General features: G+C 49.9%; 1 protein-coding gene and 1 long non-coding RNA gene across 3 annotated transcripts; one reads left to right on the top strand and one right to left on the bottom strand.

Moving 5' to 3' along the window:
- The first annotated feature begins 493 nt into the window (after window positions 1–493).
- On the top strand, window positions 494–21,494 carry A3GALT2 (alpha 1,3-galactosyltransferase 2). 2 transcript variants are annotated; one of them, XM_059134889.1, is made up of 6 exons: window positions 496–646; window positions 725–988; window positions 18,687–18,770; window positions 18,972–19,061; window positions 19,338–19,475; window positions 20,185–21,494. In XM_059134889.1, the coding sequence occupies exons 2-6, from the start codon at window positions 966–968 to the stop codon at window positions 20,870–20,872; spliced, it is 1,023 nt and encodes a 340-aa protein (XP_058990872.1). In that variant the 5' UTR covers window positions 496–646; window positions 725–965; the 3' UTR covers window positions 20,873–21,494. The 2 variants fall into 2 exon arrangements, with proteins under 2 accessions (XP_058990873.1, XP_058990872.1); XM_059134890.1 differs by lacking the exon at window positions 19,338–19,475 and having other exon boundaries at window positions 494–646.
- On the bottom strand, window positions 5,981–14,010 carry LOC131808807 (uncharacterized). The gene is made up of 2 exons (XR_009344964.1): window positions 13,896–14,010; window positions 5,981–8,589 (listed from the first exon to the last, which is right to left on the bottom strand). It is a non-coding gene; the product is annotated as an uncharacterized LOC131808807 (long non-coding RNA).
- Window positions 21,495–21,677: the final 183 nt, after the last annotated feature.

Raw genomic sequence — 21,677 nt, 5'->3', positions numbered from 1 at the left:
GAAAGCACTCTCCGTATAAATTAATGATGAAATTAAACCGTCGTCACTTTACGTCCTTTCTGCTTATGGAAGTTTCCAGAAAGAACACTTCTTTCAGAGGGCAGGAAAACCTGCATTTACTCCTGTTGCTTACACTTTGCATAGAATTGTGCAGACCTTTTTTGGTCACGAGCCACGGTTTAGAAAAACGTTTCCCACTCTCATACGCGCACTTGAGTATAGGTATTCGAAGCAACAACTTCACAAAACAATACCTACCCTTATGTACATTCTGATATTTTCCTTTCAATTCCCTTCCTGTTCATACCTTTTAAATCTTGGTCACGATCCATGATCTGCAAAACTGATTTCTGAAGGGCTCACAATCTGCACTTTTAAAAAAAATCCTGCCCAGTGTAAACCTTACGGAACGGTTTCATATCCTCTATCTTGTGCGGCTCTTATCCTGTCCTGGGCGACTGGCATATGCACCCCATTTTATGGTGAGTTCTCCAAGGTCATACTCAGGCGACCAGTGCCCTTGAGATCTGGCTGAAGCTCCGTGCAGAACAGGATTTTCCCTGGATGGGAAATACCAGAGCCCGACCCACAGACCTTTCCCAGGGCTCCAAGACACTGACCCGCCACAACAGGGACCCTCGGGCAGGTAAGAGAAGTCAATACAAATTAGCTCAGAACCTCGGGCCAACCAGCGCTGGCCTTACTCAGATCCACCTTCTTCCAGGAGATTGGCGCCAAAGGGGCTCCAGGCCCCCACCCCATCCTGGGGCCAGCTTCCTCCAGCAGGCACCGCCCCCCCCAAGGGAGTCCCTCTCCAGGCAGTTCTCTCTGCCCGCTCCTGTGGGTGTGGTTTCTGACAGCTGGCTTGGAGCTGCTTTGTCCCAGTCACCAGGAACTGGTCATTTCTACCCTGGCTCCGAGCTGGAGGGTTCTTCTGGGCCAGCTGTCTTCCCAGCTTCTTGAACATGGCTCTCAGGGAGAGACTCAGGTGAGTTGGAGACACTGCCGGTGTGTGGGGGAAGATGGGGCAGGACAGCAGACCTGAGAGGAGCCCAGCCTGGTGGCCAGAACAGTGAAGGAAGAGGCACAAAGGCCGGCCTGCTGAGTACCAGCTGAGCCATGGTGCTCCTGGGAGAAGGGGACTCTGAAAGAGGACCTTGTTCAAGGGGTCGAGACAGTCAATGAGGCAGGGTGCGGGGTGGGGGACGACACTGCATCATGAGAGATCTCGTGGATCTTGTCAGGAGAGCTGGGTAGCTCCTCTTGCTTTCCCTAACTCCGAGCCCCCTTGGTGAGCGAAAGGAGGAAGACCTAGGGCTGTGTCCCTCACCATAGCCAAGAGCTCTCTCTGGTCCTATTGGGACTGACCGTCCACGATTGAAACTTGTTCCCACTTAAGAACTAATGGTTGATCTTCAGCCCCTTCTTGAAAGCCAGGAGGCTGTAGAGGGCAGAGCACAGGGCAGGCTTGAGGGACCACCTTGTGCAGGTGGGAAAGGTGGGGTGAAGGGGGTCCCTCTGAAAACAGCTGAGCAAGGTGTGTGGGAGTATGGGACAGGCAGAGGCCCCTATGGACTAAGGGCTGCTGAGCCGGGGCCTGGGAGGGGGCAGTGGGAGCTGGCAGGTGCCTACCACAGGCCTAGATCCGGGCACCCTCTGAGCCCTCACCTGCGCCAGTTGGGGCCCGCTCCACCTGGCTGCCCTGGCTGAGGCCCAGCGCCCAAGATAAGCATCAGCTTTCCCCACCCAGGTTGGGAATGGGCTGGCTAAAAGTTCAAGACACCTGGGGGCCGAGAGAGGTTGATTCCAGTCTTTTCCTGTCCCAGTAGCTGACTTTGCCCTCTGGGGGTCTGTTCTGGGGGTAGTACTGCCGCCCTCCCTCCAGCGGCCCGGTGAGGTGTGAGCACGGGAGGGGAGAGAAAGTTTTCTGCAGGGCACACCAGCGGGAACGTGAGGTGCCTTGGGGGGATAACAACACAGCCAGAGACCCCTGGGAGATAAGCCTCAGGGCTGAGCGGGGCCTGGTCTTAAGGAGCCCCAGATGCTATGTTCTGGCTTTGGAATCAGACCTCGGTTCAAACCTCAGCTCTGCGGCTTAACCAGCTGGGTAAGCCTGAGCAAGTACTTGAACGCTTCTGAGCCTCAGTTTCCTCATAAGGTGGAGACAGTCAACAGCATCTCCTTCAAGGGCCTGGGGGAAGACCCCCATGAGATAGGGACAGAAAACACTCAGCAGGCAGAAGGTCTGCCTCCTAAACAATGTCCGGGATTATTTGTAAAGAGTGTAGACTTAACACAGAAGCACACAGTCTTAAGAAAGACTGGGAGTCTTAAGAAAGCTGGGAAATAGAATGAGAAAACCATTCGTTGCTTTATTCCTTTGCTAAACAGTCATCACTACCACCAGCCACCAGGCAGGCTCTCAGGTCTGGCACCGAGTATATGAAGTCCAAGAAAAGAGGCGCGCACAGGCTGGTGGGGCAGAGGTACAGAGTCTGGCTGGGCATGTGCTGGAGGAGAGGTCTGCCTGGGTCTGAGAGGCACCTGGTGGCAGGTGTTGGTGGGGGCATTGAGGAAGGCGTCACAAGGAAGGTGGGTGTTGGGAAGTATCCTCTGGAACTTTGTGGTGATTGGTAGGAAAATAAGAGCAAACACCACAGAGGTGGGGAAGACACAAAGGCAAGTCAGACACAGGAATCCCAATGAGAAGCAGTGAGGCGGGAATGGCTCTGTGGGGTGGGGACAAGAGAGCTTGTGGCTCTGGCAAGGAGGCAGAAGCCGGAGGACTCAGTAACTGACAGCTGTGAGGGGAGGGGAAGGGGCCCCACTCAGGTAACTGGGACCAGTCACAGAGAACACAGGACGTCATGATGTCATTGACCAAGATGGAGGAGATGTGAATGGAGAGCAGGGTTCTGAGGAAAATCGAGAGTTCCCTTTTGGCCATTAAATCTGAGGCGCCCTGGGAGACACCCAGGTGGAAAGAGCATGTGGTACGAGTCCCCCCAAGTGTCCTCTGTCACTGGACCCATGATGCCCAGAACAGTCCCAACAGTGATTCGGCCCCTCGCCAGGTCCGGGAGGGAACTCTGATCAAGGGTGTGGTTTAAGACGACTTTCGGTCTTTTCCCTGTGCTCCCAGCCCAGAAGGGAGTCTTTCAACCCTGGCATTTCCTGAGTGACTGGAACGTGTTTTGCTCTTCCTAATAAGCCATGTCACCACGTCACAGCTGAGTTTATGCTAATAAGGTGACTTAAGGTAGGCCCCTCCATAGCCTCAGGATGGGCCCAGTCGCCAGAGAGACCCAGGCATTAGAGGCTTGGAACTTTCGGCCTCACCCTCACCTTGAAGGGAGGGAAGGTGGGGCTGAACACTGGGTCATAAAAAGCCCTGAACAGCAGTGTTTAGAAAGTTTCCGGGTTCATGAAGGGGTCCAAATGCTCCAAGGGTGGCGTCTTCCAGCTGTGAGGGGACAGACGCTCCCAAGCTCTAGACCATTCTGGACGTCCTTCTATGTAGCCCTTCATCGGGTTATTCATAAATAAACCAGGAAATGCGAGTAAAGTGCCCCCCTGAGACATGTGACCTGTTCTTTGAGCAAATTATGGAACATGAGGAGGGGGTTGTAGGAACGCCGGAGGTGAAGTGAGCCAGAGAAGGAGAGGCAGCCCTCAGGGTGACTAGAACACGAGGTGTTGAAGCCGGACAAGAGATGAGTGTGAAGAAACAGACATTCATTTCTTCCGTTAGACAACATTAAAAAAAAAAAAAAATTCCACTGAGGAAATTTGAAGATCCAATTGGCTTTCTTTAATGATTCATGAACCGGGCAGCATCTCATCTCAGCAGACAGAAAGGAGCTCTGAGGAGCCTTACAAAATGGAAGGCTTTTATAGGCAGGAGGGAATGGGGGCGGGGAGCTTCTAGCAAAGAATGGACTATTTCCAGCAGGGTCACTTTCTTCTGGGGGAAGGCTTGGGGTCTGTCAGGCAGATGACCTCGCTAGGGCTGACCAGGTAATTCCAGACTGACTGGTTAAAAGATAGATTCCTGTGAGAAATTGGAACTGAAGTTACGTTAGATCCTGAATGTTGGTTGGCTGACGGGGGCTGAGTGTCTGTGGCTCCATTTGGGGCCCGCTGTTTCTTTTACAACAGTTCCCTCCTTTTGATCGGATTCTTGGTTTAATGGAGATGAAACCGTAAGGCGTGGGTGCCCTTCCCAGCCGTCCCTGCGAAGCTCTCCCACCGCTTGCTGTTGTTCTGTGTGAACTCGCAGGTCATGACATCAGGCTCACACTGTTTAAGTTAGACGTTCACAACATTCTTAATGCCCCGGTCTCAGGGAGATCATTTGCTTGGGGGTCAGGCCTTCGAATGTGCCTGTAAAGCTTCTGAGAGAGGACGGTGCCCCAGGATTACTACTGTGATTATCATCTGCGGGACACTTCTCTCGTCTAGAGAACACGCAGGAGGCATAGGCCCCAAGACCCAAATCCATCAAAATCAAGTAAGGCAAAGTAAGACCCCAAGGAAGGGGTTACCTTTTTTTTTTTTTTTTTAAGATTTTATTAATTTATTTGACAGAGAGAGACCACAAGTAGGCAGAGAAGCAGGCTGAGAGGGGGGTGGGAAGCAGGCTCCCCGCTGAGCAGAGAGCCCGATGTGGGGCTCGATCCCAGGACCCTGTGATCATGACCCGAGCAAAGGCAGAGGCTTAACCATCTGAGCCACAAGGGGTTACCTTTTTAAGCCAAATGGCTCGCTTGGCGCCCTTCCAGAAGTCAGTTTTGGCTTCCCCAGAAGTGTTCATCCCAGGGCAGCGGGAGGTGCTGGGCACAGCCCTGACTCTGTGTTCAGCTCAAAGTTCATCAAAGGCTGCCCTATTATCAGAAACAGCTCCCAAGGGGCGCCTGGATGGCTCAGTTGATAGAGCATCTCTGCCTTGGGCTCAGGTCATGATCCCAGGGTCCTGGGGTGGAGCCTCACATCGGGTTCCTTGCTCAGCGGAGAATCTGCTTCTGCCTCTGTCTCTGCCCCCGCCACCCCCCATGCTTCCTCTCTTGCTCTATTCTTTCTCACTCTCTGGCAAATAAATGAATAAAAACTTAGAAACGAAAACAACTCTGGCCAGAGAGTCTAAGGATTTTCACTGTGCAGCTAGTGCTCCAGCCCTGGATTTTTGCCACACTTTCAAGAGTTAAGGAGAATGACCTGATCACAGCCTCATTTGTATTCACTCCTAAACCAGGGAGTTAGGGACCTGCAAAAGGAAGGAAATCCTGAATCACAAAAGCCGCCCGGTAGGTCCTTTCTAACTTAATGATGTAAATGTAGGGGAGCTGACCAATGGGGTGTCTGGGTTTGCTTGTGACAGTTCGGGGCACAGTTAGCTAACTGTGAAGGGCCTTAGAGAGGGTGCTTGCCCCTGTAGGCATTCAAAGGCCCAAAGGCGATGATGAAAGCTGCCACAAAGACAGACCCTGTGGGAGCACAGTCCACTTCCATGAAGGTGGCATTGTGAATGGATTCTGCCTTCATGGCCAGACCAGGGTTTTTAAAGACAAATCCAGAAGTCTGAAAGGTTACCTCCCTTTCGCAATGGCCCAGGAGATACAGATGAAGGTGTTATCTTTCCAGACCAATGCTAGAATAAAGGAAGGAAAGAAAAGAAGTAAGGGTTTTGTCCTGAAGTAGGGAGTCTTGATCTGGTGCCTCAGGTGGGAGCAGTCTGCCTGGATGTAGGCTACTTTTCCTTGTCCATGTGATTTGGAGGGTCCCCAGCATCTGTGCAGACCCAGCGGCCAGGTGGAGCCTTCTTTAGCTGTGAGCTGTGTACCCAAGGTTCAAGTCCCTGAAGTTTGGCTGCCATCGGGGTAGTGAGGAGGACCTGGTATAATCCCTTCCAAGGAGATTCAGGGCCATCTCTGGGCGCGGTAACTCCCAAGTCAGAAGGGCAGGAGAAACTTGGAAACATTCATTTGGAAAGTCATAGTCATATATTTGAAGAAAGTAGAAGAACTGAGGACCTAATTCTGTTTACAGGCATTTAACAAGATGTCAAAGACAATAAACAGGTTCAGAATCCAAGATCTACAAAGAGCAAACACAATTTTTCCCTCTACCATTACCCCTATTTGCCAAATATAATCACAGTTAAACTAATCTGTTTGCATTAAGTTGACCTGATTATTTATGTAGGTGCAGTAAGAATAGTGGTTGACCATTCAAGCCCGTATTAAGACTGCTTTGCCGAAATTTTTCTTTTTTTTTTTTTTTTTTAAAGATTTTACTTATTTATTTGACAGAGAGACAGACACTGAGAGAGGGAACTCAAGCAAGGGGGAGTGGGAGAGAGAGAAGCAGGCTTCCTGCTGAGCAGGGAGCCCCACGGGGGCCTCCATCCCAGGACCCTGCGATCATGACTTGAGCTGAAGGCAGATGCCCAACAACTGCTGAAATTTTTCATAAGGGATCTCAGATTGAACTTTTTAAAGACTCTCAGGCAGGAAGCCAAGCCAAAGACTCACCATTAAATTCTACCTGATATGCCTATAGTTCAGGTGAATTCCTATCAGTCAAAACCTTGGTAATATAACTAGTGCTTCCAATTGTGTCTTATTACGAGAACAGATTCTCATAGAATTTAGGCAAATAACTAACTATAGAGCCATGAAAAGAACACTCAAGAGTTTCTGAATTCGGGAGGGGATCAGGTAGGAGAAAAAAGTACATGTTTCATCTTTGTCTACAAAAGTATACTTTACTGAATTGCTGCAAATCATACAGTTGAAGAGAAAAGGTTTCCTTAAATATGGAAAAACAAAATATTAAGGAACCAGCAATGTTTCAGATAAAAAGTCATAAAAAATAATCATACTCCTTGGTTATTCTGTCCCATGTCATTAATACATATTCTGTTTGAATCCAGTTTCCCTTTTAGTTCTGAAATTTTTTTACCCATTTCAGTTTTATGGTCTTAAAGTTATTAGAAATCTATACTGAATCTCCTCAAAGCTGAAACATGTTTGCAAAAGCATCACAGTAAAACTGAACCATCTGTAAATGACAAAAGACTTAAAAATGGCTGTGGACAGGGCCGCCAGGGTGGCTCAGTGGGTTAAGCCTCTGCCTTCGGTTCAGGATGATCCCAAGGTCCTGGGATTAAGCCCCACATCGGGCTCTCTGCTCAACTGGAAGCCTGCTTCCCTTTCTCTCTCTCTGCCTGCCTCTCTGCCTACTTCTGATCTCTGTCTGTCAAATAAATAAATAAAATCTTTTAAAAAAAGACTTCTTTTAGAATTATATTAAGGGGGAAGGGGGACCCAGAATTTGTAGAAGATATCAAAGGGTTTGGGGGGCTTTTTGGTGGTTTTTTTTTTTAGAGGGGGAGAGGCAGGGGGAGAGAGGTTTGTAAGCAGACTCCACGCTGAGCGCAGAGCCTGATGTGGGGCTCGGTCTCCGGGACCCTGAGGTCATGACCTGAGCCGAAACAATCAGACATTTAACCAACCGAGCCACCCAGGCACCCCCGAAGATATAAAGAAGTTTTTAAAAACTTGATCAAATAAGATCATAGGTCGTTGTGAAGCATAATTTGGTTATCTGCTTACCCATAATGACGATTACAGGGTCTGCAGAGATTTACTGAGAGTTAAGGAGTCCTAAAACAAAAACAAGCCCCAAGCTTTCCTAACAGAGAAGTCTGGGTTTTCTTAAGTAACCAGAGATCTGATATGAGACACGGGAAATTATTTTGAGAGGACAAAATCTTTCATTTCCAGGCAGATCACTTGAAGGTAAAGGAAACCCTGTACAATCTCTTATCAGCGGCAGACCTATAGGCTTAGAAAACTCCATCCTTTTAACAGAGAGGAAACCAATTTTCATTTTGTACCTGTGCACTTTGGGGATTAACATTCATTAATTCATTTTTTAAAATGCATATCCATTCCAATCTTAGCTATCTTGACCACACATAAAATCCTTTTCCCAAGATTCCTTTTGTACACACCATCTGCCACCTTGTTTTTTACAGTCAGATCTCGTCCTGTTTTTCCCATTCCAAATAACCAGCCTTACTTGTAGGACAAAATTACTTTCTTTTCCCTCAACAAAAATGCATTTCCACTCCTCATACCTTTTCTTCCCGAAAATGCACATGCTGCTTTCGTTTCGTACAGAGAACTGTATTATTTCTTGTAGCTTTAAACAATTGTGAATGGGCTGTTACTGGCAATCTTATGAATATGTTTCATATTCCTAAAAGTATTATGTTCTTCATAGTAAATTTTCCAATGTAGCACATGTTATTTTGTTTTGAGATGGTCTAGATATTCAGTGAGTTTGATTGAACTCATCACGTACCTTAGCAAAACTTTAAAATGTTGAGGAGTCAAAAGATTGTGGAGACTGGGAAGCCTGGGTGACTCAGTCAGTTAAGTATCTACCTTTGGCTCAGGTCATGATCCCAGAGACCTGGGATCAAGCCCTGCATCAGGGTCCTTGCTGTGCAGGAAGCCCGCTTCTTCCTCTGCTGTTCCCCCTGCTTGTGCACGCTCTCTCTCTCTGACAAATAAATAATAAAATCTAAAAAAAAAAATTGGGGGGGAAACTATTTGCTGAAAAGTTCACCTAGAAATTCTTATCCCATTTATATCTGTTTAAATAATTGAGTCTAACAGATTACCCACAAAAACATCATTACAGACATCAAAGTTGGTTATCATCCTAAGTTTTTTTTCAGGCTGACAAATTTTTGTAACCGAGATATAAGCTTATTAGTGAAACCCAAGCAGAATAAAAGTTGTATGTCTGTTTGGTATTTAATGCTGATAACTCTAAAGACGTACTTAATTAAACCAAACTTAAACTAGCTTTAATACTGAATATGTTCCCAGATCACATGAAGCTGAAAAGTATTTGGGTTATTTTCTATTATATTTTTGAGAATTTCAGGAATACTTACTTCATGTAAGTGCTTACTTTTTTTTAAAGCCTGTTAAGTCAAGCTCTTGTACAAATCAATGTGGTCGGTATGGTTTATAATAGAAAATACACCTATCTAAACACTTTGATCATATAGACGGATGCAGAGACCTTATAGCTTTTTCTTTTTTTTTTTTTTTAATTTTAGCCACAAGGGGCACCTGGGTGGCTCAGTCGGCTAGGTGCCCAACCCTTGATTTCAGCTCAGGTCACAATCTCAGGGTCATGAGATAGAGCCCTGGGTTGGGCTCCATGCTGGGCATGGAGTCACTCAAGATTCTCTCTCCCTTGCTCAAAAAAATAAAAAATTTAAAAAAAATAAAATTTTAGCCAAGAAACCAGTATGGTAATGTAAAACTCACTAGGTTATAAGGGAAGAGTTGGAACAAGTTAAGCTTACCTGCTCAGATGGCTGCAGCTTTTTATTCGTCTTCATGGAGAAGACACTTAAGATTAGGATTTGTCCTTGACAAGTAATCTAATAGAAGCTGTGGACTAGATTTGGGGCAAGGGAATGTCCATAGCAGTTAGGATTTGTCCTTGACAAGTAATCTAATAGAAGCTGTGGACTAGATTTGGGGCAAGGGAATGTCCATAGCAGTTTCTATGTTTTACAGACCTCTTTCCTCCTTTTCTCCCCACTTCTGTTAAGAATTACAGTTGGGGGCGCCTGGGTGGCTCAGTGGGTTAAAGCCTCTGCCTTCAGCTCAGGTCATGATCCCAGGGTCCTGGGATGGAGCCCCGCATCGAGCCCCGCATCGGGCTCTCTGCTCAGCAGGGAGCCTGCTTCCTCCTCTCTCTCTGCCTGCTTCTCTGCCTACTTGTGATCTCTGTCTGTCAAATAAATAAATAAAATCTTAAAAAAAAAAAAAAAAGAATTACAGTTGATCCTTGAACAACATGGCTTTGAACCATAAGGGTCCACTTACAATGGATGGATTTTTTTTTCAGTAAGCACGGTACAATACTGTAAATATATCCTCTTACGATTTTTTAAATAACATTTTCTTTTCTCTAACACTTACTTTATTGTAAGAATACAATATATAATACATACAACATATAAAATATGTGTTAACTGTTTATATTATCTATTAGTAAGGCTTCCGGTCACTAGTAGGCTATTAGTAGTTAAGTTTGGGGAGAGTCAAAAATTATATGTAGATTTTTACAGCCAGGCCGGTCAGGGCCCCTAACGCCCTGTTCAGGGTCAAGGGTACTTCCTGCGGTTTGCATTTCAAGGAGATGGCCTAAACCGGAAGACAGTCCCCGGTGAGGATCAGGTAGAGCATTTACATCTCAAAGGCACAGGGAGAGAAAGCAAACTGCTCCTGGAAGGACACGCGTTCCCTAAAGCCAGAATTTTTACAGCACTCATAGGCCTTCTGAGACAAATAGGAGCGAGATTAATTGTTAAAAGGTGCGTTTTGATTTGATTTGATTTTTTTAAATAATCGCTGCACCCAATGTGGGGCTCACTCCCCAGAGATCAAGAGTCACGTGCTCTCCCAACTGAGCCAGCCAGGTGCCCGTTTTATTTTATTTTTCAGTAAATGCTATGCCCAGTTTGGGACTTGAACTTGGGACCTGGAGATCAAGTCCCATGCTCTACCAACTAAGCAAGTCAGGCCCCTCCCTAGAATGGGTAGACTTTGACTTGTTTCTGGAGCTGCAATTTCTGGTCTTGGAAAGATTTGTGGGCTAAGGATAGCTACTTGATTTTTGTTTTTTGTTTTTAAGATTTTATTTATTTATTTGACAGACAGAGATCACAAGTAGGCAGAGGGGCAGGCAGAGAGAGAGAGGAGGAAGAAGGCTCCCTGCTGAGCAGAGAGCCCGATGCGCTTCATCCCAGGACCCTGGGATCATGACCTGAGCGGAAGGCAGCAGCTTTAACCTACTGAGCCACCCAGGTGCCCCAGGGCTGCTACTTCTAACTCCTCAGAGAATTGAGTTGTAGCCTGGAAGACATCCAAGGACTGACATGACCATCCACCTATGCTGGAAAGATTTTCTTTCCCCCCAGTACATTAGCTTAAGGAAGGAGATCTTTTAAAAAAAAAAAAGTCATCTGGCTCTGAATATCAGCTTCCAATTTGGCCAAATTTATGACCACAGACTACTAAATCCTTTCAAATATTGGGGCACCTGGGTGGCTCAGTCAGTTAAGCATTTGCCAGTGGCTCAGGTCATGATCCCAGGGTCCTGGGATCAAGCCCCACACACAACAACCGCATGAACCCAAGAAGTATCCTCAACAAGGGTACAAAAGTTATTATCTTCACAAGATCTAGAGCCATTCCCAGAGATAAATAACCAGTGGCCTGGATTTAGAAAGGAAGGAACAATGTGAAAATTTACTTTTTTCTTTCTACCAGGTACTAAGAGATCCAGGAGAGCTGGCTCTAGTAAGAATATTCTCATCTTGGTGGCGCCTGGGTGGCTCAGTGGGTTAAGCCGCTGCCTTTGGCTCAGGTCATGATCTCAGAGTCCTGGGATCAAGCCCCGCATCGGACTCTGCTCAGCAGGGAGCCTGCTTCCTCCTCTCTCTCTGCCTGCTTGTGATGTCTCTCTGACAAATAAATAAATAAAATCTTTAAAAAAAAAAAAAGAAGAAGAAGAATATTCTCATCTTTAGCTGCCTTCTTCCAGTCTTTCCCAGGATCCCACTTGCAGGCCCCTCGAGTGAGGTTTGTTTTTTGAAGTAGGCTTCATGCTCAGTGTGGAGCCCAACACGGGGCTTGAACTCAACAACCCTGAGGTCAAGACCAGAGCTGAGATCAAGAGTTGCATGCTTAACCAACTGAGCCACCCCTGTACCCCCCGCAAGTGTGGTTTAAAGTAGAGGGTGTCGTTCCAGCATCGACCAGAATTTGGCCAGTTGTTAAAATTAGTTTTAACTTTAGTTGCCCCTTTCCTGTTTAAAGGAATTGCTGGTAGAAGTATGGGAGAATCCCTTGGAGACCTGTGAAGTCCGGGAGGGGCCAGTAAGGGGGCCCACCTTTGGGGGTAGATAAAGGACATTCAGGTTGATGTTGGAAATTTTGCACAGGGCCTTTGAGGACAATGTCTCTTCCAGCTCCTCCACTGATGACAACGGCGACATCAGTCCCTGAGCCAGTGTTTTAATGATGGGCCCCTGGAAGGTACAGTGTGGGAGACCCAGGTGCCCTTTTAAGTCTCTGGCCTTGCAGCCCTTACAGCTAGAAGACAAATGGCTTAGTAGACTTTTATGATCTTGTATCTAAATTTTCATTGGCCTTTTGCAATGAAAAAAAATTTTTTTTAATGAAGCTATCCTGGGATCTTGAAGCCTTCGAGAAGCTTCTGTATACCAGTTAAAATAGGTATCCCAGTCATCCCTGGATGACTCAGTGGGTTAAAGCCTCTGCCTTTGGCTCAGGTCATGATCTCAGGGTCCTGGGATGAAGCCCCACATCGGGCTCTCTGCTCATCGGGGAGCCTGCTTCCCTATCTTTGCCTGCCTCACTGCCTACTTGTGATCTCTGTCAAAAAAATAAACAAAATCTTTTTTTTTTAAAGATTTTATTTATTTATTTGACAGAGATCACAAGTATGCAGAGAGGCAGGCAGAGAGAGAGAGAGAGGAGGAAGCAGGCTCCCTGCTGAGCAGAGAGCCCGATGTGGGACTCGATCCCAGGACCCTGAGATCATGACCTGAGCCAAAGGCAGAGGCTTAACCCACTGAGCCACTCAGGCGCCCTAAACAAAATCTTTTAAAAAAATAAAATAAAATAGGTATCTATCTCATTCAGTTGGTTTGATTTGGGAAACCTCCCCCACCCCACTTTTTTTTCAGATTTATTTGAGAAAGAGCAAGAGTGGGTAGTGGGGAGGGAGGAGAGAGAGAATGAACCTTAAGCAGACAAGCTGAGCATGTTGCCCAACATGGGGCTTAATCCCGCAACCCCGAGATCATGAACTGAGTAGCAATCAAGAGTGGGCCGCTTAACCAACTGACCCTCACAGGTGCCCTTGGGAGCCATGGGAACCCTTGCCTTTAAGTGCACTTCTTACATGAGTGATCTTGTCTACATGGAATGTTCCCCATAATGGCAACTGTAGTTCTAGGCTGCTTCAGTAAAATTGTGCCACTTCATAGATATCAATCTTTTAGTATTGTAGTTCTTAGACATGAAATGAGTCAGTGTGCTGGAAGATGGCACACTTGACTCTAGAATTTAAGGATCCCATTATCATTATTCTTGTCTCATAATAACAAAGCCTTGGAGTCTCTCAGAACCAAACTAATACTTGAAAGGGACGTGCTGCTGGACTGGGTATTTCGAGATGTTTTACACTGTTCCTCATTGCACAGAAATTTTCTTAAGGCTGGCAGGAGACCTAGTAACTCAACCTAACCTAACACATGAGTTTTGAGGTTAGGTGGCAAGTGCTGTAACAGTTTTTAAATGCTCGACCCATGCCCACCAATTTTTGGAGCTTTCTGGCTTCTGCGACTCCCACTAGCGACAGCCTCTATCTTACATAAGTGTTAACAGAAACCAAGTGACCACAGAAGTGGGACTGTGGACGCCAGCAGTCATCCGCAGTGGTGGACAGAAGGCCTCGTGTGCGCCACCAGCGATTCCCGGCATGAAAGTGGGCACTGGGGGAAGGCCTGAATCACAAGCCCAAAAGATCGGGGACCAGCAGCTACCACCAGCGGGCCCCAGTGCGGAATCTGGGGACAGAACCAAAGTGCTGGGAGTTCCAATCAAGTTGGGGGCGGGGGGGACTGCAGACTAAACCGAGGATGTGGGGCTTGGGTTCTGGGTGGAACCCTGTGCTCGCTCAAAGCTGACCAGCCCCAGACCAGAAAGCCAATGAGATCAGGAGTTTGATGTTAGGAAAGACGGTGGAGCTCAGAACCAAGGGGAACTTACCTGAGGCCCTCCCTCAGAAACACGGAGAAAGAGAATTCAAAAGGCTCACGGGTACCATGTCTGTGTTTCTCATTGTCCCCAAAGCCACCAGAAGTCTCCTTTGATCCTGTCGGTGCCACCCAATCTGTTAAAAAAAAAAAAAAAAAAAAAAAAGATTCAGCTGAGTACATTTGAAGATCAAATTGGCTTTCTTTTTTTTTTTTTTTTTTAAGATTTTATTTATTTATTTGACAGAGAGAGATCACAAGTAGGCAGAGAGGCAGGCAGAGAGAGAGAGAGGAGGAAGCAGGCTCCCTGCTGAGCAGAGAGCCCGATGCGGGACTCGATCCCAGGACCCTGAGATCATGACCTGAGCGGAAGGCAGTGGCTTAACCCACTGAGCCACCCAGGCGCCCTCAAATTGGCTTTCTTTAATGATTCATAAATCAGGCAGCATCTCATCTGGACAGACAGAACAGAACTCTGAGGAGCTATACAAAATGGAAATCTTTTATAGCAGGAGGGGATGGGGGAAAGGAAGCTTCTAGCCAAGAGTGGACTATCCAAGCAGGGTCACTTTTCTCTGGGGGAAGGCAGAGAATCTCACTAGGGCTGACCAGGGAATTCCAGATGACTGGTTAAAGGTATATTTCTGGGACAAGTTGAAACTGCAGTTAGGTGCTAATTGGTTTGTTTTGCTGGTGGGGGGCTCAGCAGGAGTGACTCCATTTGGGCCCCATTGCTCCTTTAGCAACAACAAAAGGAGCACCAGCTCATTGTACAGTAGAACGTGGCAGACGTTCTACGTGGTAGACGTATATTAAGTAGAAATTCCCTCCTCCCTTCACTCTCAGCCCCCCACTAACTGGTCCGTCTTCTGGAATCATGCCATCCTGCACGGCAGCCACCAGCACTGTGTGGCTCCCAAGCACCGGAAATGTGGCTGATTCCAACTGAAATGTGCTACAAATCTAAAAAACACACTGAATTTGGTATTTAGACTTAGAGCAACACAAGAATATAAAACATCTTCACAATTTTGTATCGATTATACATTCAAATGATATTTTGGATATATTGGGTTAAATTAAAATTTATTGGGTTATTAAAATTCATGTCAGCTGTTTCACATTTTTTTATGCGACTACTAGAAAATTTCAATTCATACATGTGGCTCACATTCTCCTTTTTTTCTTTTAAGATTTTATTTATTCATTTGAGAGAAAGAGAGCACACAGAGGGGGAGAGGGAGAAGCAGACCCCCTGCCAAGCAGCGAGCCCAATGTAGGGCTTGATCCTAGGACCTGGGATCAGATCATGACCTGAGTCAAAGGCAGATGCCCAACTGACTGAGCCACCCAGGCACCTTGACATTGTTCTACTGAACAGTGCTGATCTAGATCTTTCCCTACATGTTTATAAAAGACTACCGATCTGCACGTCTGTAAGTGCCTGGGTACTCAGGTGTGGAACTTTCCCCTCCCAGAAGTGGGATCAGCCTCTGTATATACTGTTGTTCCCTTTTCCATTTACTACATCAGGACCTCTTTTCCAGAGAGTACACATACCTCCACCTCATCCTTTTAGGGCTTGTGTGTCTTTCCGTGGTATAGATGTGCCTAACTCAACATCCAGTTCCCTGCTGCTCAGCACTGGGGTTGCCGACATCCATTTGCTTTGAGCTACAAGACTGTCCTTGGTCTGCCCGCTGTGAGTCTCCATTTCTAGAGGTGGGAAAGCCAAGTCAGGTGAGAGCACTTCACGTGGGGTAGCGAGGGAGCTGGGCTCTGAAGGCTTCCCTGGACAGGGCTAAGAGGGCAGAGTCGGTCTTGCACACAGCAGGAAGCCTTAGCACAGCTTTGTTGTGGTGGTTGTTTTTCTAAATTGCTAACTCTGTATTTTTCCTTCATTAAAAAAGCAATATAAGCACATTACAAACAACTGGAAGGGAAAAATAAAAGAAAACAAAACCCTACTGTAACTTACTGCCTCGACACTTTTAAGTTTTCCTTTTTTTAAGCCTTATTTTCTGGTGCATATTTTAATTCCTGCTAAATTATAATCATGCTGCCCATTAATTTTAGAACCTGCTTCCCCCCTCCCCCCCGGCCTCGAAGCTTCCTGGGTAAGCATTTTTCCATGTGACCACAGAGTTGCCAGTAAAGGGTGATTTAGTCAGTCCGTGGGCTGACTGCTGGGGCCTGTGCAGCAGCCCATGCAAGGCCTTCTCCGTGGGGCCTCCGTGGGGCCTCCGTGGGGATCCAGCCAAGTCCAAGTGCCTCTCCTAAAAGAAACACACAGTCCTCCATGGATCCCTGCCCCTGAGCCCCTTTGGTTCCTGTCCTCCTCCCTCTTTCCAGTTGCATTTCTGGGAGCTGCCCAGGCCCCAGGCCCCCTGCCTCCACCACTGCACCTCGGCTCACTCCTCTCCCCACCCCACGGGACACTCAGGCCCTGGAACCATGACCAAGTCCTGCCCAGCCCACTACTTTGACAGCCCTTCATCACTGACTCCTCCACCCACCCCCACAACCAACACCCTGGCTCACATGGCCATTAGCCCCGAGGGCTGACAATGGCTTGGAGCCGACCCTCTGGCCTCCAGCCCTGCTCCCGCATCCCCAGCGTCCAGGCTTAAGAGCTCAGCTGCGGATAAAAATCTGACTGCACCACTCCCTGGGGAAAGTATTTTTAGGGCTCCCAGTGGTTCTCAAGATGATACCCCTTTGCGTGGAATGCAAGTTGGGGTGTGATCTGGCCTTGACTTACCTCCCGCCTCCACTCTCCCCACTCCCCCCTGCACTGCACCCTGCAGAATGGCCCGCAGCGTGGTGCATACCCCAAGCTTCCTCTCATCTCTCACTTTTGTACATTGCTCGTTTTCTTCTCATAGGCCTCCCTCCCCGCTCTGCTGCCTTCTTGAGAGAGGCCACCTCCTCTTCCAGGAAGCCTCCCTGACTTCCTCCCCATTTTTCAAGGCTCAGTTGCCACCCTCCAATTTGCCCTCAGAGCATCTTGTATTTATACTAATTGCAGCCTTTACTGTGCTGTGTTCATCTCTTTGCCATCTGTCATCTGACCCCTTCCCTCTCTTCCTGACCACCCACATCCTCCTGACTCCATTCCCTGAAGATGAGATCTGTGCCTCGCTCACCTCAGAAGCTTTGACCTAGCAAGTGCTTGATTCTGAGCTTGTGCCTAGTAAATATAGAGTGAATGCCGGAATAAGCAGAAACTCATGAACATCTTCATGCACCAACTTTTTCCCTACTGAACAGGTTCCCAGAAGTTGGGGAGATTGGATAAAAGGGGATTCAATTCCCAGAGCTAAGGAGCTCCCCACAAAAGACCTAGCAGCCTTCACCCCCACGGGCAGCGTGAAAGTGTCTACCTCACTGTATCCCTGCAGTGCTGCTCTTTTTCTTTCTTTCGAAAAAGCTCATTTTAGGGATGCCTGGCTGGCTCAGTTGGCTAAGCGACTGCCTTCGGCTCGGGTCATGATCCTGGAGTCCTGGGATGGAGTCCCATATCGGGCTCCCCACTTGGCAGGGAGTCTGCTTCTCTCTCTGACCCTCCCACTTCTTATGCTTATTCTCTCTCATACACACTCTCTCTCAAATAAATAAATAAAATCTTAAAAAAAAAAAAAAAGCTCATTTTACAGGTAAAACACGCCAACCTGTTCTAACTTGTACGTCTTTGGTTACTGGTGAGGGTGAGCATTTCTGCACTTATTTGCCTCCCGGATGCATTTCTTCTTGGAGGATTGGTCGTGTGATGGGGACACTGTTAAGGCAGGCGGGCATTTTCCAGAATGGCTTTGGGGGCCGTGTGGGGAGCTGCTGGGAGCAGAGAAACTGGTGTCCCAATAATCCCGGGGACAGGCATGCAGGCAGAGTCGCTGGAGGGGCTGGGGGCACAGCAGGAGCTGAGCGCAGGTTTGGGGAGGGCATCGAGGAGGCCCGGTCAACCCAAGCTGGGGACTGACAGCAGATGAGGGTGAGGGAGAGGGAGGGGTGGGGAGCAGCCAGGTTTCTGGCTTGGCCAATCGAGCAAAAGGAGGGGCCATGTGCTGAGATGGTGGGCAGGTGGATGCAGGCACGCACACACCACCGCCACCGCGAGGTGCCTCTCCGAGCTACCTACTAGAGACACCTGCTGATGAAAAGCAAAGAGGGGTAGCAGAGGCGGCCAGGAGGCAGGAGTGTCTGACCAGGCAGGCTTCTTGAAAGAGACTGGGAGAGCCAGACTCCGGAAGGATTTGTAGGGCAGTGAGTGGAGTTGGGAGGATGTCCAGGGCATCGTGCGGGTCCACTGCGGAAGAAGAAGAGTAAGAACACAGTCAGAGTGTACCAAGCTGGCACTATGTGAGAGGCCTTGCTCAGACTGCTTGGCTTCATGCAATCAACGGCATATCGGGAAGCTGGGGAAAAGGGTCAGGAAGCCCTTCGGATACTGAGAGGGAAAAGCCTCAAAGACAATGGTCGGTGGAGGTAGTGGAAAGTGCGAGAAGCAGAACAGCCTATCTGCTGTGCTACCACGTTTATATTTGCCCGTACATGCACAGACCACTTCTGGAAGGAGGCCCAAGAAAAGAGTGGTACTGGCTTGCCTCCACGCAGAGCGGCTGAGAGGCTGGGACCAGGAAAGACTGCACTGTGTATACTCTTTTGTACCTCTGAATGTCTGTGCCATGCGAATAGGGTAGATCTGTATTCAAAAATAAACATGAAACATTAAAATTACATAAACAATTTATCATGTATATGCGTGTATATAAATGAGTTGCTAATGCCCTTCCCCACCACCCAGGACCTGGAAGAGAATCTTCTGTTGGCTGATCCTCCTTGCGCTGGGCCTCCTAGGGCTGCTCCAGTATGGGCTCCCCATAGTCAGGTACAATCCCCCTCCCCCAGTGCTCAATGTGGGAACCTGCAGGGTCAGGGTTAAAGCGGCTCCTTCCAGGTGTGGGTGGGGGTGGTGCCTGTCTTGGCTGCACATTTGGCCTTGTGGGCTCTCCCTCCTTGCAAAGAGCAAAGTGAAGGGACCCTGAGCTGGCTGTCATGCCCCTCCCTCACTGCCGCCCCCACCCCACAGGCATCTGGAAGCCCTCATCCCCATGGGTGTCTGCCCTTCTGCCAGAATGACCCTGCTGAGAGACAACTTCACGGGTCTCCTGAATCCCTGGTAAGGAGCCAACGCCCACACACCCTCCAGAGCTCTGGCCCAGTGGCCCTGCCCTCACATCCCTCACCCCAGCGGGACCGGGTACTCCTTCCGGTGGCCCCATCAGGTCACACATCTCCCGATCCTCCTTATCGAATCTAGGCTAGGGATCTCTAGGGACAGGGGCTGGGACACAACCATTTGTGGGTCCCCAGGGCTGGGGTCACTTGCGCGCAAGTGAACGTGCACCCAATGGGTGGGTGAATGGACCTATCTCTCAATCCCTGCCCTGGCCAGGGCCCGGCCTGATGTTCTGACCTGTACCTCCTGGGGGGCCCCCATTATTTGGGATGGCACCTTCGACCCAGCTGCAGCCCAGCAAAAAGCTCTACAGCAGAACCTCACCATTGGTCTGACTGTCTTTGCTGTAGGCAGGTAAGGTCTGGGGAGGGGTGCCATGCTGTCCAGGCAGGGAGTAGAACAGGTGTGCATGTGAGGTAGGGGTGGGGAATCCCGTGGGCCACAAGATCCTCAAGTGAAGGAGTCAAAGACAGCACCTCTTGTCCCAGACTCCCAGGAAGAGGGCAGGACCGTTCGTTCTTTTCCCACCCAGGGACGATCCTGGTTATCTATGTAAGGGACTGAAAACAGCTGTTCTTATAGCTCCTGATTCTGTGGGCAGGAATTCCCACAGGGCTCCGTAGGAAGGGCTCTTTGCTGCTCCCCAGGGTCTGAGCCTCCCCTGGGATGGCCAACCGCTGAACACCGGTGGGGCACCTGTCTCCACGCAGGCTTCTGTGCAGCTAGCTGGGCTCCCTCAGGTCCCTGCGGCATCAAGGCTCTGACTTCGTAAGCGAAGGCTCGGAGCCCTAACGAGGCAAGGGCTAACGCCCCCAGTCGACCAAAGGGCCAGCACAGCCTCTGTGCTGCGACACCCTGTTGATCCAGGCAGGTAGTGGGAGCCCACGTTCAAGGGAAGGAACCCAGGGCCTCTCTGGGCAGCAGAGGCGAGCAGTCTGCACTCATCTGTGCCCGCCGGGAAAGCTGCGGTTGGAGAACTGCGGAGTGGAGCCGGGGCCGGCGCCGGGAGCCGGATCCTGGGTGGGCGCCGCGCTCAGCCTGACCCGCCCCGCCCGTCCGGCAGGTACCTGGAGAAGTACCTGGCCCGCTTCCTGGAGACAGCTGAGCGGCACTTCATGCTGGGCCAGCGCGTGGTGTACTACGTGTTCACCGAGCGCCCGGCCGCCGTGCCCCGCGTGGCTCTGGCGCCTGGCCGCCGGCTGCGCGTGGAGCGCGTGGCCCGCGAGCGGCGCTGGCAGGACGTGTCCATGCAGCGTATGCACACGCTGCACGAAGCGCTGGGCGGGCGGCTGGGCCGCGAGGCGCACTTCGTGCTCTGCATGGACGTGGACCAGCACTTCCGCGGCGCCTTCGGGCCCGAAGTGCTGGCCGAGTCGGTGGCGCAGCTGCACGCCTGGCACTACCACTGGCCGCGGCGGCTGCTGCCCTACGAGCGCGACGCGCGCTCCGCCGCCGCGCTGGCGCCAGGCGACGGCGACTTCTACTACCACGCGGCGGTGTTCGGGGGCAGCGTGGCGGCGCTGCGCGGCCTGACGGCGCACTGCGCGCGGGGCCTGCAGCGGGACCGCGAGCGCGGCCTGGAGGCGCGCTGGCACGACGAGAGCCACCTCAACAAGTTCTTCTGGCTGCACAAGCCCGCCAAGGTGCTGTCGCCCGAGTTCTGCTGGAGCCCCGAGATCGGCCGCCGGGCCGAGATCCGCCGGCCGCGCCTACTCTGGGCGCCCAAGGAGTACGCCGCGCTGCGCGACTAGGCCCCGGCCCCGCCGGGCCAGGATGGGGGCCCTGGAAGCCGTGCGGGCGCCCCGCAGGGCGGCGAGAGCTTGGACGCAAACAGCCCTGACCGCTTCGGCCAGGGGCCCGGCCGTGGGATCGTGGCGGTGGGAGGAGGGCCGTGGCCTTTGGGGAGTTTCTCGCTGGGAGGGAAAGATCCCCTTTCCCCCACTTTCTACAGGGACCGACGACGCCAGCAGCAGCGAAGCACACGACGATGGGGCAGCAGCGCCTTGGCCAGGCTGCCTCTACACCTTTCCCCTCTGAGCTTACTGGATTCGGCTGATGCCTCCAGGAGAGCCCGTCACCCACCGCCATCCCCAACCCCCTTTTTGATAAGGAGACTGAGACTGAGACACGAAAAGGGAACATAGCTGCCTGAGGACACAGAGAATCTGTGAATCAGTCTGGGCAGCAGCTGCACAGCCAGCCTTGGCTCTCGCTCTGAAAAGACAATAGCTTCTGGGCCAAAAGGAGAAAGCTTCCGCTGCAGGAGAAACGTGGTGGCATCTGAGTTCTTGGCTTTGCCCTTCCACCTCCCCTGCCCTCAAACACAGTTTGTACATATTTAAGTAATATTGTAATAAAATTATTCCAAGTGTCTTTATGGCCCTCTCTCCTGGGCACTGTCCACAAATAGGGCATTTCCTTGATGCAGGGCCAATAGGGCTGTCTGATGGATAAGTTTCCTTACCCAGGACCGCTATCCAGAGTCTTCATCCTCAGTGGGGGAGAAACACAGGCTCTGAACTGGAGGTGAAATCATTAGGCCCTCCAGAAACGGTG

The sequence above is a fragment of the Mustela lutreola genome, chromosome 10, assembly GCF_030435805.1.
Source record: "Mustela lutreola isolate mMusLut2 chromosome 10, mMusLut2.pri, whole genome shotgun sequence".
Lineage (NCBI taxonomy): Eukaryota > Metazoa > Chordata > Mammalia > Carnivora > Mustelidae > Mustela > Mustela lutreola.
Note: the sequence above shows the minus strand (reverse complement) of the source record. Positions and strands in the feature narration are given on the sequence as shown.